The following is a 13,141-nucleotide window of genomic DNA, read 5'->3' on the forward strand; positions in this document are numbered from 1 at the left end:
TGATCGAATTTAAACAAGCCATTGTTAGAGAAAGAAAACAATGAATTTGTCAATGTTAGATGTGATGGGTCTCCAGAGGTTTGTACATTGAAAGGATCTTCCACATATAGTGATAACATTTTGTAGTGAAATAAAAGTCATTTCTACAGTTTCGAAAAATCATTTACTGGCTGAAAGAGTATTGGTAGATTGAATTTTGTCCTAACTTGGGAAATTTCAGGTTGATATCGATTAACAATTGTATGTGTATTTTTAAATTGTGCATTAATTAATTATAAATCTAAATTTTTAAAGTAGAAGTTTTAAAAATTATTTTCTTAATCTCATTTTCTTATAAAGAAATTCTGCTTGGATTCAGTATACTATTATCACAGAGTGAGTTTCCTTAAGATGTAATTTAAATTCTAATAAATTGCTTTTCAGCAACATGCTTAAAACTTTTCAATTCTCCCTTAACCAATAGTTATGAAAAAACAGAGTTTATTAACCACTAAAATGCAACAATACCCACAACTTCTTCGAAGACCTTTACCTCCTAAACACCCTAAGCTGCCTTTATATGCAAAGAAAACCCATACAGGTACGTGTATGAATCAGATATGTGTATTAAACTTTATGTATTTTTCATAGAATTTCTCTGCCTTGCATAGCTCAGAATCATAATAGTTAAGGACAATAATAATCATAACTTACAGGTATTCATTGTAAGATGATAACAACCAGATATTAGTTCTACAGGTGTAGACATTGTTCCTTATTTGTGAATTTGGTAAATATGGATTTACTCATTGGTAAGATTTATTTGTATAATCTAACTCCTTCACAGTCATTTGTGGATCGGTGAAAACATGAGCTGTGCCTCACACAATGCTCCCTGCTGAAATGGAAGAGGCTACCGCTGCCTTCTAGTTTCTGCTCCCATTGTGTAAATAAGTGCCCCTTTCCTAGTCTATTTAGTGCTAGACTTCTTGAATTTTGGGGCTTTTTGTTGGTAATTTCATTGTTTAAAAATGACCCTAAGCATAGTGTGTAAGTGCAGTCTAATGTTCCTAAGCACAAGGAAGCTGGGATGTGCCTTACAGAAAACAATCCACGTGTTAGGTAAGCTTCTTCCTTCATGTACAGCACCATTGGCTGTATGTTCAATGGTAATGAATTAATGATATATATTAATAAATGTTTGTTTTAGTCTGCTTTTTTATCCCTGTGACCAACAGACCTGACAAGAACAATGGGAAGGAAGAAAAGTTTATTCTGGTTCACAGTTTCAGAGGTTCAGACCATGGTTGGTGAACTCCATAGCTATGGGCCTGAGGTGAGGCAGAATTATTACAGAAGGCCACGGCAGAGGAAAGCAGCTCAGAACATGACAACCAGGAACCAGAGAGCTTATCTCACCATGGACAAAATAAACCAAAAGTCATGCCCCAAGGGACCTACCTTTTCCACTTACATTTTACCTGTCCACAGTTACCACCCAATTAATTCGTACCGGTGGAATAGTCCACTGGTTAGGTTACAACTTTAAAAATCTAATCATTTCACTATTTAACATTTTTGCATTGTCTCACACTTGAGGCTTTTGGGGACACCACATAGCCAAACCATAACAATATTTAATATACTTTTATTTGTGAGAGGCTGAGGCAATAGGATTGTAAGTTCCAACCCAGATTCAGCAGCTTAGAAGACCTTGTCTCAAAACAAAAGAATAAAAAGGGCTGAGGATGTTGCTCAGTACTAAATACCCTTGAGTTCAATGAGAGAGAGAGAGAGAGAGAGAGAGAGAGAGAGAGAGAGAACTATGATTAGTACACAGCTTGAAATAAGACTTGAAGAATTAAACTGGTATGGAATATGTTTAATTATAGAGGAGGCCTTGGCAATTTTTGATGAGAGAAAAGTGCTTGAATAGTAGAAATTTAATATACTAGAAAAAAATCAGAAATGATCATGGTGAGATTTGTCAAAAAAAAACAGGGAAGTATGGAATTGAGAAGACAGACATCATCTTGTTTGGAAAAATTTCTTGAAGCATCTCTTCTCTTTTTTATCCAGTAAGACTGCCTTCCCCTCTTCTTCACAGTAGCCTTTACTTAATTCCTACCAACTATTTATCATTTTCCATTTCCACTGTTTACCTGCTTGGTTTCTATACTAATTTGTGAGATCTTTGCTGATAGTAAGGTTTGTGCTGTTGTACCCCTGGCACAGTGTGTACAACTGGCACATACCATAGGTGTTAATGTGTCCTCAATGAATTAATGAGAACAATAAGTCAAGCTGTAATCATCAAAGATGATTATATAAGGTCAACTTTGAAAGAAGAAAACTGTGTAAATTGGTTAGTAAGAGAAGGTATTCCCTGCAGTGTGATTAACCTAAGAATGAAGTTATTAATGAGCAGCATGACATTTGTGGTTATCAGTAGTAATTATCATAACTAGGGTTCTCATTGGAAAATGTCATGACACAGTAAGCTTGAAGTGAATCTATGAATCCAGATCACATGGATTCCTCTTTCCTCTTCCTTCTCCCCGCCTCCTCTTCCTCCTCCTTTTCCTCCTCCTTCTCTTTCTCTTCCTCCTCCCCTTCTTCCTCCTTTTCCTCCTCCCTCTCCTTCTTCTTCCTTCTCCCCCTCCTCCTTTTCCTCCTCCTTCTTTTTCCTCTTCCTCCTCCTTCTCCTCCTTCCCTCTTTCTCTTTCTCCCCCTCCTCCTCTACTCCCCTCCTCCTCCTCCTCCTTCTCCTTCCTCTTCTTCTCCCCCTCCTCCTCATCCTCCCAGCCTCCTTCTCCTTCTTCTTCTTTCTTCTTTGCCCTTTCCCTCTTTCTCTTCCTCTCCTCCTTTCATCAGATTGAACCCAGGGCACTTAACCTCTAGCCACATCCTTAGCCTTTCTTATTTTTTATTTTGAGACAGGTTCTTGCTCAGTAAGTTGCCTTGGGCCTAAGTTGCCAAGTCTGGCTTTGAACTTGCAATTCTCCTGCCTCCTGAATCCTTGGAATTATAGCCATGCACCACCATGAGAACTACATAGATTCTTATATCTCAGTTATCACAGTGAAGATTCTGGTAACTTAGTGAAAATGTTGTAAGGCAGTATCAGGAAACCAAGGGAAAAGTTAAGCCATTGTAGACTAGGAGGGCGGCAGAGAAAATGAGAAGGAAAAACCTATTCGTGGGATTTTTAAAAATCAGTTTTTAGAGATCAAGTTTCAAATGCCTATATAAAAGCACTTTATAAAATTACTGCCTAATTTTAAGATGTTATTTGTAATACTCTCAGTTGGCCCATAATTATTTCCTGTTTGCATCAACAGTGAACAGTGCAAAATTTTGCTCTACAGTGGGAGTCTAGGGATTTGAATTCTGGTCTCAATACCAACTAAAGTAATGCATGGCTTTAGTAAGTAATTTGGTCAACAAAACTTATCTTTCTATTCTGAAACAGCAGAACTTAATTTCATGTTCAGTTTTTATTTTTTTTTTTCACTTTAATTCCAGATATGGATAGAATAGAAATCCGTCAGAACAAAAGCTCACCTTTTAAGTGATTCTTATGGTGGAGATGGAAAGAGAGTGTGCCCCCTTAAGGTGGGGGGTAACATTAGAATTTGGGAATTAGAAACTCTACAGTTGACACATCATTTGAATAAAGCCCTGAGGTCAGACTGATTGTCTGTGTTAAATGTGAAGAAGGAGGGATGGGAGCTGTGTGTTATGGCTGCATGTGAGCAGTCACCCAAAAGCTCCTGTTAATGCAGGGAGAGCGGTCAGAAGTCAAATGATTACAAGAGCTGTAACCTAATCAGTCTATCCTAGTTTGAAGGGACTCACTGGTTGGTTAGTGTAAGCAGGTTGGGCGTGGCTAGAGGAGGTGGGTCACTGCAGGTATGCCTCTTCCTACAGCCCCTTACCTCTCTCTGCTTCCTGAGCCCTCCTGAGCTGAGCAGTTTTCTTCTGCTGTGCCCTTCCTCCATGATGTGCTTGGAATTATAGCCATGGGCCCAGAGCAGTGGAGTTGGCCTTTTATCTTAGTCTTTTCCCATCAGTTCTGTTCTTTCAAGCATATCTTCCTACCCTTTCTAAATTTAATACAATTTAGCCTATTAACTTCTTTAGTTGTTTAAAATTTCTCAAACTTTATCCCCATCAGCTTGACAAAAGTCTTGGTAGCTAAGCAAACATAAAAGGAAATGTTTTTAGGGAGAGAAGGGTGAGTGGTAAAGAAAAAAATGTGAATGCTATGACATTATAGTTTTTTCTCTGACATCTTGATAAAAGCCATTCAACTTTGCTCTTTTTTTTCCCTCTTGTATAGCCAAGACTGGTGAAATTGAGACACTCTCTGGAAAGTTCACTCAAGATGAAACCACTCCAGTTCCAAAAAAACCTGCTTTACTTGATGTATCTTCAGAAGAACAAGCACAAGGTCCTATCAATATCCAAGCTGACTCTTTGGATCAAAATGTAACAGAAGCAGTGACTGCAATTTCAACATCCACAAAATCTAGAAATGTCAGATCCATGTTTATTCCAAGTTATGCTTTAGTTTCAACTCAATTTTTCAAGAAAAATATAAGAAAAATGAAAAGAAGTTCAGAAAAGTCCACAACTAAACTACCCAAAGTAGAAAATATTATTACTGATAAAAAATTAGAAGACATTTTGGTTGTTTCTTCAAAGTTCCCTCAATCAGACGGTTCTTCGTTAGTTAATAAACGAAAGCGTGACTCTTCCAAAAGTGCAGTATTGCCAAGTCATCTAGTCAGTGCCTCACACAAGGTAGTAACCATTAGTAAAGTGCTACTAGGGATTACTCAGTTTCCAAGAAACATTGTCCTACCAACACCGATTTTACCAAGAAAACCTCATCCACAGTCTATAATAGGTAAATATAATCAGAACATGGTATCAAGTAATGGGGACCAATTGGAGCAAAGAGGAGAAAGGAAACACAAAGGGTGCCCCTCCCCTGGGTGTTCAGAGTGAACAAATTGAATCACTTTTTGTGTTTACATTTAACACCTGAGCCAGAGGGCAAGAACAGAAATCTTTACCTTGCAGATCTACCAAGCCCAAAAGGGGTAGTTCCTCCAATGGTAATGATGGAGACCAGTAAGGAAATTCAAAGGATTAAAAAAAAAAAAAAGAAAAAAGAAAAGAAATAATGTAAAGGACAAGTGAACAATGATTTAGAAGGTGATCTAGTTTTCCAAAGATAGGACACCAGTGCCATTGGATAGCTTCATGGATGCATTCCAATGGATAATACCAGTTCATTAAATTAACAATTATAATGAAGCCAAAACATCCTCAAGTGAATTTTCACAAGTATCCAAAAGCTCTCCCATTTTTTTTTCTAGAAAGTCTTGCATCAGAAAATGAAAAGAGAGAAAGTGTTCTGAGGCTACCTGAAGGTAAATGCTAAGCCTATTATCATTCTTTTGGAAACTGTATATAAGATTATCTTTCTATAAAAGTATTGGTGATTTTGTGTGTTTGTGTATGTGTGTGTGCAGTTCTGCTAGTGCTTTGGTCTAGCAGACACAAATCGAAAATTCTCCTTAAACAAAGATTACACCGTTCTAGACTTTGCATTTATCTCTACCAACAATCTCACAAAAATAGTACAGGGCATATGATTTAGAATTATCAGGCAAAAAAGGAGAAAGTCAAAATGGTTAAGGACTAGCAGGGAGAGAAAGTAGTAGAAACAAACTCCTAAAAGTATTAAGTATGAGAATTTTCAGGCACAGATTTTAAATAACCTGATGACTTCCAGTTCTGTCATAATTGGGTAGCTTCTATTGGACAAACTTTCCAGCCAAAATCAACTATTAAAGCTGCCAAATATACTTAAAATAGTCATTAAAGGCACTGGAAAGCAACCAATGCAGACTCAACCTGAGCCACTACAATCTCTAGAAGGGCAGCCCTTGAGTTAGCTGGACCTATGGGCATTTGTGGTATGGGAGAATACATATAGGTAGAAAGTGGTAGTTTTCATGGGTTGAGGAGATAGAAGTCAGACTTCAGAGTGGCCAGTGTCGCTGGGACTTGAGAAGCGAAATCTTGGAAAAGAGAAAAGTGAAGGGAAATGAATTTTTTAAAAAATTCTATACACAGATTCCCTTGGGGGCATTGGCTGATTTTGAAGCTGTGAATCTGCAGGACAGGACTGAGAAACACAGCAGAGAACATCAGCTGAAAAGCCAAGAGATTTTTGCAGTTGCATAAGAAACAATTAATGGAGTTCAAGCTCTGGCCATGTGTAGGGCTTTTAATAACTCACTGGGCTTCTGATTGAAGATGCAGAAGATCTATGACATAGGACCTATGACGCAGGACTAAGGATGAAGTTCTAGGAGAAAGGACAAAACAAAAATACACTATAGAGTTTTTTTTTTAAAAATTCAAAACCAATCCTTGATAAATCAAAGTGATACTTTCTGCCTAATGAAGAAAACCTGATACTTGTTAGAGACAGAATTATCCAGACCCCTTAAAATCATTCCTCCACAAAGTCTAGCATTGCTTAAAAAAATCCAAACATTCTTTTAAAAAAAAGATAAAATGTCTAAAAACCAATAGAAAGAAACAAGGCAATAGAAGCAGCTGCATAGCTGATTCATATATTGCAGTTTCAAACTGGAATTTTAAAACAATTGGTTACTATGTAGGAGGGGGAAAAAAGGTTGGAGAATTTCACCAGAGGACTGAAATTTTTGTTTTAAAAAAGTAAGAGTCAAATGAAATTTTAAAGTAGGCAAAATAATATAACAAATTAATATTTCAATAGCTGCATTTAGTAGGAGAAAATACACAGTAGAATACTCCACCACAGGACTTCCCAAGCCCTCCCTTTCTTCCCAGTCTTTGTGTATTACTGTGATGTAAAGGAACTGTGGGTCTCTTCCACATCATGAGCCCAGGCAAGTCATGCCGCCATTCCTGCATTATTGAGCTTCTTCCACTCTGATTTTCCCTCCTTGGAAAGTTTAAGGATCCTCAGGTACTTCAGAGATCTATTAGAGACTTTCTAACCCCTTTCTCTTTTCTACTCAAAAACCAGATGCTTGGGTTTAGATACTGAGGATGTATGATTAGGGATCAGGTCACAGACTTAGGTCTTAATACACAATCCTTTTCTTCTTGCTCCATTTCCCCTCACTAGACAAGGTATCACTATTTCATATTATGCATCCTTCTTTATTCTGGTGTTAACTTTCATATCTATTGATCTAAAATGGGCATAAAGTTTTCATTTTAGAGGTTAAAAACAGAATTTTTTTGTAGTTCTTCTAGGATGCTTTATTTCCTCTCCCTGAAACAATAGCATAGAATAATTGAGGTTGTAAAATATGTTTCTGCAAATAATACTGCAAGAAATGTCTGTGAATATAAAATATGGGCTTTAAAAATATTTTTCTTTAGTTGTAGATAAAACAATGACATTTATTTATTTATTTATTTGTTTTATGTGGTGATGAGGATTGAACCCAGTGCCTCACTCGTACTAGGCTAGCACTCTACCACCAATCCACAACCCAAGTCCTAAAATAAGTTTTTTAAAATTTCAAAATATTTTTTGGCTGCACTTTGGTGTATATTTTTGTAGACCGTTTTTGATGGAAGGTGACCTCCAGAATGCTCATGATAAAGTAAATTTAAATATAAGTGGTCTTTGCTCAGCTACTCCTGGGTTGTTTTTTGTCTTCTTTCCTTTCCTGTGTGAAGTCTACAATCTGAGAGAAGAGTTAAGTTATGTACAGCATTCGAATCATACATCCAGGTGATGTTAGGGGGAAAGTGAGATGCCGCTTGGAAGGTGATATCTGAGTTGTGTTGTCTTTTAATTTTGTGGACCAAATGGTTGTTCCCTGTGATTTGTAGTAAAATTTTTCCAAATATTTTACATATAGTACAAAAATACAGAGGTTAATGGAACCTAACTTATCCAGGTAAAAATCTGTGAGCGTATCATTTTGTTTGAAAAACAATTGTGCTATTCACTTTTTTTATTTGTTTTAATTAGTTACACATGACACTATAATGACCTTGAACAAAACGGTACTCATGTGACAAATAGGAATCAGCTAAGATTGGGTAGAAGAAGGATAGGGGGCATTTCTTCCAGAAGAGGTGTATAACTTTCCCCATGGTGACTCAATCTTATAGCATAAACACCCTTCAGCTTTCACTCTTAAACAATAACACTTGAATTTGATGATCATTACTATCCAAAGTACATGTATGAAGACACAAATTGGTGTGAATATACTATGTATACAACCAGAGATATGAAAAATTGTGCTGTATATATACAATAAAATTGTAATGCATTAATCTGTCATATATAAATTTTAAAAATTACATAAAACAAATAAATTTCATTTTTTATTTTGATTTGTTAATTTAGGTGGCTCTAAATATAAAAAAACAGAATCAGACTACGTTTTACACGGTGACGGTTTTAAGACTATTGAGACAACACATTCTGAAACAATAATAGCGATGGCCAACCTGGCTGTAGTAACTTGCCAAGTGCATGGAAGAAATGCACTTAACCTTAAGGTATTCTAGATCTTTCTAATGACAATATCTTATCAATCATTTTTACTTTCACTCTTCTAAGGGAGGTTAGTTTCCATGGTATTAAAGGAGTCTTTCCTATTGCAATAAAGGTTTCCCAGGAACAGAGTCAAATTGTATCTCTAAACCTATCTGTTCTAGCTTGCCTTCAGCCCCCCCAGCTAAGTTTAAAAAGATGCTCAGATCCTAACAGTAATGGTGTCTTTTGCATTACATGGCATAATAAGAGAAACAGAACTCAGATTTATCAGATTTTTAAGTTAGCAGCAATTTTTGTCTTTTCAACAAACACAAACCCAATATGATGCATAACAGAAATACTTGGTACCATTTATTAAGCACTCACTATGTTCCAAGCCTATGCTACTCTTAAAACTTAGCATTCTGCAAAGTAGGTATTATAATCTTTATCTGACATATAAAAACACCAAGTTTCAGTGAAAGTAACTTGTATAAGACTACACAGTAAGCAAAGTTCGATTTGAACCCAGAACTCTTTGGCCTAAAAAACCTATATATTTGATAAAAACATCAACAACAAAGAACTATTAAAGACCATTTTAAAATGTTGCTCATTAGCCAAAGTAAAGCATGCACTAGTTTTTCTGTCAGATTTAGTGGTAAATATAAGAAGTCCTAACCGAGAATAACTTACCATATAATGTGTTTTGTAACCCTGGAGAAACTTCTGAATCAGCAAGCATCTGTCAGAAGGTCACTGAACTCCTCAAATCCTTCTCATGCTCTGACAGTTTCTTGAAGACAAACATGACATTATGTGTGAATGGGAAGTGTTACATAATGGAATAAATTGGCAAAGATCATGGGTATAAATGGTATATCTTTAACTTGCATACAACAAAAAACACACTAATGCCTTCCCAAGAATTCAGTTTTCTGTCCCTCCTATGTAGGCTTTTCTTCAAAGGAAATTTGGAATTTGGAGATTTTAGTTCTCAGGGTTACAACATTTAGGATTTTAATTTTTCAGGATTGTGATTTGAGGGATTTTGATCTTTAGAGATTTGGGATTTCAGGGAATTTGATCTTTGGGGATTACAACATTTCTGAATATGGTTGCTGGAGTTATGATCAGCACTGATGAGAAAGCTGCTAGAGCTAATAAACAATTTCAGCAAAGCTACGGAGGATAAGATCAACACACACACACACACACACACACACACACACACACAAAATCAGCTGTGTTTCTGTGTACCAGCAAAGGAAATTAAGACAATAATTGCATTTACAATAGCATCCAACAGAAAAAAAGAGGGAGGGGGGCAAAATAAGTGAACAAACAATTCACTGAAACAAAATACCCTTATAAATATGAAACGTACTTGACCTCATTCAAAATAAAAACAATGAAATTTAAAACTACACAGAGAAACAATTTCTCCCTTCACAGATTAGGAAAAGTTTGACAGTGTTAATGAGTTTGTAGTATTACCATTAGAAATTTAAAAAGGAGCATTCTCATGGGGAGAATATATTGTTAAGAATTAATATCTCTTTTCACTTTCTTTTAGGGTTTTTTTCTCCTTTATTGTCCAGACTTCTCACCTTTGGCTTCCCAATTGATATATCTTAATTTATCATTTAATGACCTCCGTGAGTTTCCCGTAGAAGTGAGTCCATTTTAATTCTTGTATATATATAAAATCATTGTATATACATATATTGCTATGATTTATTATTTGTGAATAACTGTAACCAAAAAATAGACCCTGAAGTTACTATAAAGTCCAAACATTTTGTATTGCAACTGAAAAGACTTATTCATACAATACAAAAAGGCTGGGGCTGTGGCACAGTGGTAGAGTGCTTGCCTAGCAGGTGTGAGACAGTGGGTTCAATCCTCAGCACCACATAAAAGTAAAATGAAGATATTGTGTCCACCTACAACTTAAAAAAATACATATTAACAAAAGTGTAGTATACTTTTCTTAGGAAGTCCCTTGACATAATCATCAAAGGCTATGCTATAGTCAGACTCTCCAATATGTTTACTGTGTAAAATTTGTTCAATGTACAAAAAATATTTCTTCTAGTTCTTAATAATAAACATGTCCCCATGCCAATCCAAAGCTCTGAAAACAAAGTTAGTGATCAGGTGATACTTTAGCAAATTTAATTAACCATAGACTGCTCAATGAAATATATGAAGGATAACATATCTGGAATGATATAATTTAATGCCATTTTAAATAAACAAGACATTAGGGCAAATTGGTTTTTGTTTGTTTGTTTTAGTGTCTGTAGTCAATGCCTCACCAGTCACTGGGTGATTAATTGTTTTGTGAATTGACTTTCAGAATATTGACATTTAGTTAAGCCATTTTTTTAATATTTATTTTTTAGTTTTTGGTGAACACAACATCTTTCTTTGTATGTGGTGCTGAGGATCGAACCTGGGCCGCACACATGCCAGGCGAGCGCGCTACCGCTTGAGCCACATCCCCAGCCCCAAGTTAAGCCATTTTTAATTTTCAATCCAAATTGACCTGCTTCCTATTCAAACATGTAGTAGTGAAAACACATATTTTCCAGCAAAACAAACAAAATACCTATTTCATGGAGCATATGCTGTAGTGGGGGGAGATCATACATCTTTGGGAGTGATCTATCCTATGATAATAAGAGCTTTGAGGAAAATAAAGTATAAGGAGAAGGAGTTTTTATTTTTAATAGGAAGACTTGCTTTTTACTTTTCTAAACAATGAAACCAGTTTTATTAATTTGACTAAGACAAATTGAGACGGATTCCCAAGGAAAATAAGGATCTTAGTTTTGGGTTTTTTTTCTTCAAAAACTTATCCAATTTCTTTTTTTTTACAATTTTTTTATTGGTTGTTCAAAATATTACAAATCTCTTAACATATCATATTTCATACATTAGATTCAAGTCGATTATGAACTCCCATTTTTACCCCATATACAGATTGCAGAATCACATCGGTTACACATCCACATTTTTACATAATGCCCTATTAGTAAATGTTGTATTCTGCTACCTTTCCTATCCTCTACTTAGGATCTTAGTTTTTTGTGCTAATTTAATTTTAGCAGTGTGTATCTGCCAAAAATTCTCCATCCATTAAAAAAATGACATTTAAATGCAGGGGAGCTGTTAAGATATGAGATACAGAGTGCTTATCTTTAAAGTGATAGAAATTAGTAAAACTTTTCTTTACTATGTACATCTGTGCTATACAGCTGTAGATAAAATATTCTAGTGAGGGTGGTAACATCCAGGCATAGAAGGGCTACATTGAGGTGAGCTAATTATACCCAGTTACTAGCATGGGACACAGGCAATGGATGGAAACCTGGGGACTTGGGTGAGTGGGGTGACTGGATTTATGACAGGATTTAAGATGGGGGAATCAGGCAGAGCACAGAGTCTGCTGCAATAGTTGAGGACAGGAGAAGGTAGAAGCAGAAATGTTAAATAAGAAGGTGAATATAATATTCTATGTAAACATATTTGGTCTCCTTTCTTCTCTAAGCTTCTTTAAAAAGATGGAAAATTATATTTGGTAATAATTATAATAATATATCATTAGTCTTATAACCTATGGATGCAATATATTTAACAATTACAGAAGAATAAAGGGAAGACAGTGTAGACTACAGAGAAGAACATTTCTATATCTAACTGGAATTAAGCTTATGTAAATACGAAGCAGGTTCTAATACGAACTCAAGAGAATATAGTGAAAAATCATTAGTTGAAATGTTTGCACTAGAAAATATTTACTCAATGCAAAAGAAAGCAGTAAATAAGGAACCAAAAAATCATAAGGCATATAGAAAGTTAAAAGTAAAATGGCAGGTGTAAATCCAGTTGTGTTTGTCATAACATTAACTGTGAATACATTAAGCAAAACTCACAGATTGTCAGGCTGGGCTTAAAAAATACACAGGGTCCAGTGATATACTATCTGTAGGAGACACACTTAAGTTTGAAAACGACAAAGTGATTGAAAGTAAAAGCATGAGAAAAGATATATCATGCAAGCTGGAGTGACTGTAATAGTATCATACAAAACAGACTTTACAACAAAAAATGTTACAAGAGACAAAGAAGGACATTTTGTCAATATATTAGGATGATGTGAACATACATGTATTTTTACAACAGAGCCCCAAAGTTTATGAAGCAAAAACTGAAAGAAAGGAAGAAATAAGAAATTCGACTATTATTATCGGATACGTTCATCACTTTCAATAATGCATAGAACCACTGAGAAGAATATCAACAGGGAAATAGAAGAATTAGACAACACTGTAAACCAATTAGACTTCAAAGACATCTATGAAACAGTCCAACCAATAGCCATAGGAAAAAAACATTCCCAAATTTTCATTTTCCAGGGTAGACTATGTGTAAGGTCTCAAACAAGCCTCAACAAACTTAAAAGGATTAAAAATCATAAAGGTTTATTTTTTTTACTACAGTGGAATGACATTAGAAATCAAAGTCCAAGATTTGAAAATTCACTCATGTGAAAATTAAGCAACTCATTGGTAACCAATG

The 13,141-nt window shown here is 35.4% G+C and overlaps 1 protein-coding gene across 1 annotated transcript in view; it reads left to right on the top strand.

Moving 5' to 3' along the window:
- Positions 1–465: 465 nt before the first annotated feature.
- The window catches only part of Lrrc63 (leucine rich repeat containing 63), a 39,258-nt gene continuing 26,582 nt past the window's right edge, over positions 466–13,141 (top strand). Inside the window, exons 1-4 of the mRNA XM_076872218.1 lie at positions 466–580; positions 4,322–4,891; positions 8,423–8,577; positions 10,131–10,229. Coding sequence (XP_076728333.1) covers positions 466–580; positions 4,322–4,891; positions 8,423–8,577; positions 10,131–10,229 — 939 coding nt within the window. The remainder of the gene's footprint in view (positions 581–4,321; positions 4,892–8,422; positions 8,578–10,130; positions 10,230–13,141) is intronic.

Source organism: Callospermophilus lateralis, chromosome 12 (genome assembly GCF_048772815.1).
Source record: "Callospermophilus lateralis isolate mCalLat2 chromosome 12, mCalLat2.hap1, whole genome shotgun sequence".
NCBI classification, from domain to species: Eukaryota; Metazoa; Chordata; class Mammalia; order Rodentia; family Sciuridae; genus Callospermophilus; species Callospermophilus lateralis.